The sequence below is a fragment of the Orycteropus afer genome, unplaced genomic scaffold, assembly GCF_000298275.1.
Source record: "Orycteropus afer afer isolate SDZICR_OR568_19922 unplaced genomic scaffold, OryAfe1.0 scaffold00169, whole genome shotgun sequence".
In the NCBI taxonomy this organism is placed as follows: Eukaryota; Metazoa; Chordata; class Mammalia; order Tubulidentata; family Orycteropodidae; genus Orycteropus; species Orycteropus afer.
In genome coordinates this window covers 3,374,248-3,376,316 of record NW_006921756.1, presented here as the reverse complement: position 1 = coordinate 3,376,316, position 2,069 = coordinate 3,374,248, and the positions used below count along the sequence as shown (strand labels likewise).

At 37.9% G+C, this 2,069-nt stretch overlaps 1 protein-coding gene across 1 annotated transcript in view; it reads right to left on the bottom strand.

Moving 5' to 3' along the window:
* Window positions 1-459: 459 nt before the first annotated feature.
* The window catches only part of LOC103201935 (cytochrome P450 4X1), a 111,973-nt gene continuing 110,363 nt past the window's right edge, over window positions 460-2,069 (bottom strand). Inside the window, exons 11-12 of the mRNA XM_007946704.1 lie at window positions 1,143-1,225; window positions 460-628 (exon numbers count right to left, since the gene is read on the bottom strand). Of these exons, the coding sequence (XP_007944895.1) occupies window positions 460-628; window positions 1,143-1,225 (252 nt within the window). The remainder of the gene's footprint in view (window positions 629-1,142; window positions 1,226-2,069) is intronic.

Sequence of the window (2,069 nt, the reverse complement as noted above, 5' to 3'; positions counted from 1 at the left end):
ACTACTGAATCTTTAGGAAAGATAGTGGGATTGGTCAGGGAAGAGGGTACAGGCTATGTAAAGTGGGATATTTACTTTTTATTCTACATGCTTTTCTAGTATTTTTTTTTTTTTTACAAATAAGCACATATTCACATATTACTTGTATAATACTGAAAACTGTATTATAGAAAACATATGGAAGTCATCTAACAATGTATTTGGTATATAGCATTAATTATACTCAGATCAAACAGAAAAGATCTGAACATCTCCCAAAGTCATGCAGAAATAGATCTAGGTGACTCCCCACATCACCTAAAAATGTTTCGGATTATCTTCAGCTCCACAGAGACTACTCTACTTCACCTATTCCTGCCCCTCTCACCACACTTGGATTCTTCTCCATTTGCTTAAATTATTAGCTGTAATTTAGATTACGACAAAATATATTTAATTATTGTACTATGAAATCTACCATTAGGTTATTTTCTTCAGACACAAGTGGATCCCATTCTTAGATTTGAGGACAATTTGAGGTGATAAGATGGGAGGTCTGGTGGGATCTGGAGTCACCTCAAAGTGGAGCAGAATCAAGGCCACAGCCACCTTTAGCTGAATCATGGCAAACTGCTGTCCGATGCAGTCCCTGCAGACATAGACAGAAAGAAAGCGATAATTGACAAAATGGTATTTCTTTTCAGTCTTTAAAGTCATTCACCTTTGAAGCCTTGCTAACTAGAAAAAGGTCTAATGTACATGGCAAAACAACATTTTTATACAAAATGCCATTGAGATGTTTGGACTTTGGACTTACATCATTCCCTGCAAGAATGTTACCGAGGATACTCCAATGTGATCCTTTTCCTGTAATAAAGGGGTACTTGGATGTACTTATAGATTATTGCTTCTGCATTAGGCAAAAAGCAACCAACAACTTGCATTATGGGATAGCTATCTGAGGGACAGTTATGTAGGATATGACAGAGAATAGCAACTAACTAGTATTTTTTAGAGTTCATATAGGGACCAAGATCTATTTCACGATCAAGTGAGAAGGTGAGCTTACATGGAAGAATTTACAGAGCTGAGAGTCTAAAGGGAGCGTGTTGTTCCCAAGTAAAGATTTTTGTGTATTTTCAACAATTTCAAATTGTACTTACCTTGGACCAGCTGAGAATGGTAAGAAGGCATGAGAGTGTCTCTGATCAGAATTCTCTGGAGAGAACCTTGAGGGGTCAAAGACCTGAAATGAGAAGGCAACCCTCACAAATCCCACAAACACCATTAACACATTTCTTAAGCTACTACTCAGTGCTGTTCATTAGAAATATAATGTAAGCCATGTATGTAATTTAAAATCCTCTCATGACTATGTTTTGAAACAAGTGAAACTAATTTCAGTAATTTATTTAACTCAATATATCCAAAATATTATCATTGCAACATGTAATCAATATATGTTTAACAATAATAAAATATTTTACATTACTTTTCCATACTACACTTTCAAACTCTACTGTGTATTTCACACTTATAGCATATCTCAATTCCCACCAGCCACATTTCAAGTGCTCAGTAACCATATGTGGCTAATGACTACCAGCATCACTCTATACTTGCTGATCCTGTCTGGGTTTCCCAATTGACTCCTTGGCTACCCAGTCCATGAGGACAGAAGACACTACTGCTAGTGATATTATTTTCATTTCTGAGGTAAGAGAGTGTGATAGTTGGAGTTGTGTGTCAATTTGGCTGGACCACAATTCTGAGTGGTTTAAGCAGTTGTGATGTGGGTTATTCCCATAAAGAGATCAGATGTATATGTTTTGAGCAGCCAATCTGTTGCAAGGGAGTTTCCCTAGGGGTGTGGCCTGCTTCCAATATATTTGTGACCATCCTGGAAAAAAAGACACTCTTCTGTGGTTCAGGATCCTGTTGTGCTGCCTACAACTCTCTGTGAGCAAACAATCCACCATTTGGCCTGGAGATCTTGGGTTTGTCATTTGTTGGAGTCAAGAGCTGGTATACTGCCTGCCAACCTTGAGCTCATCAGCCCTTGCATCTGCAAGAGTCAGGAAAAGCCTCCA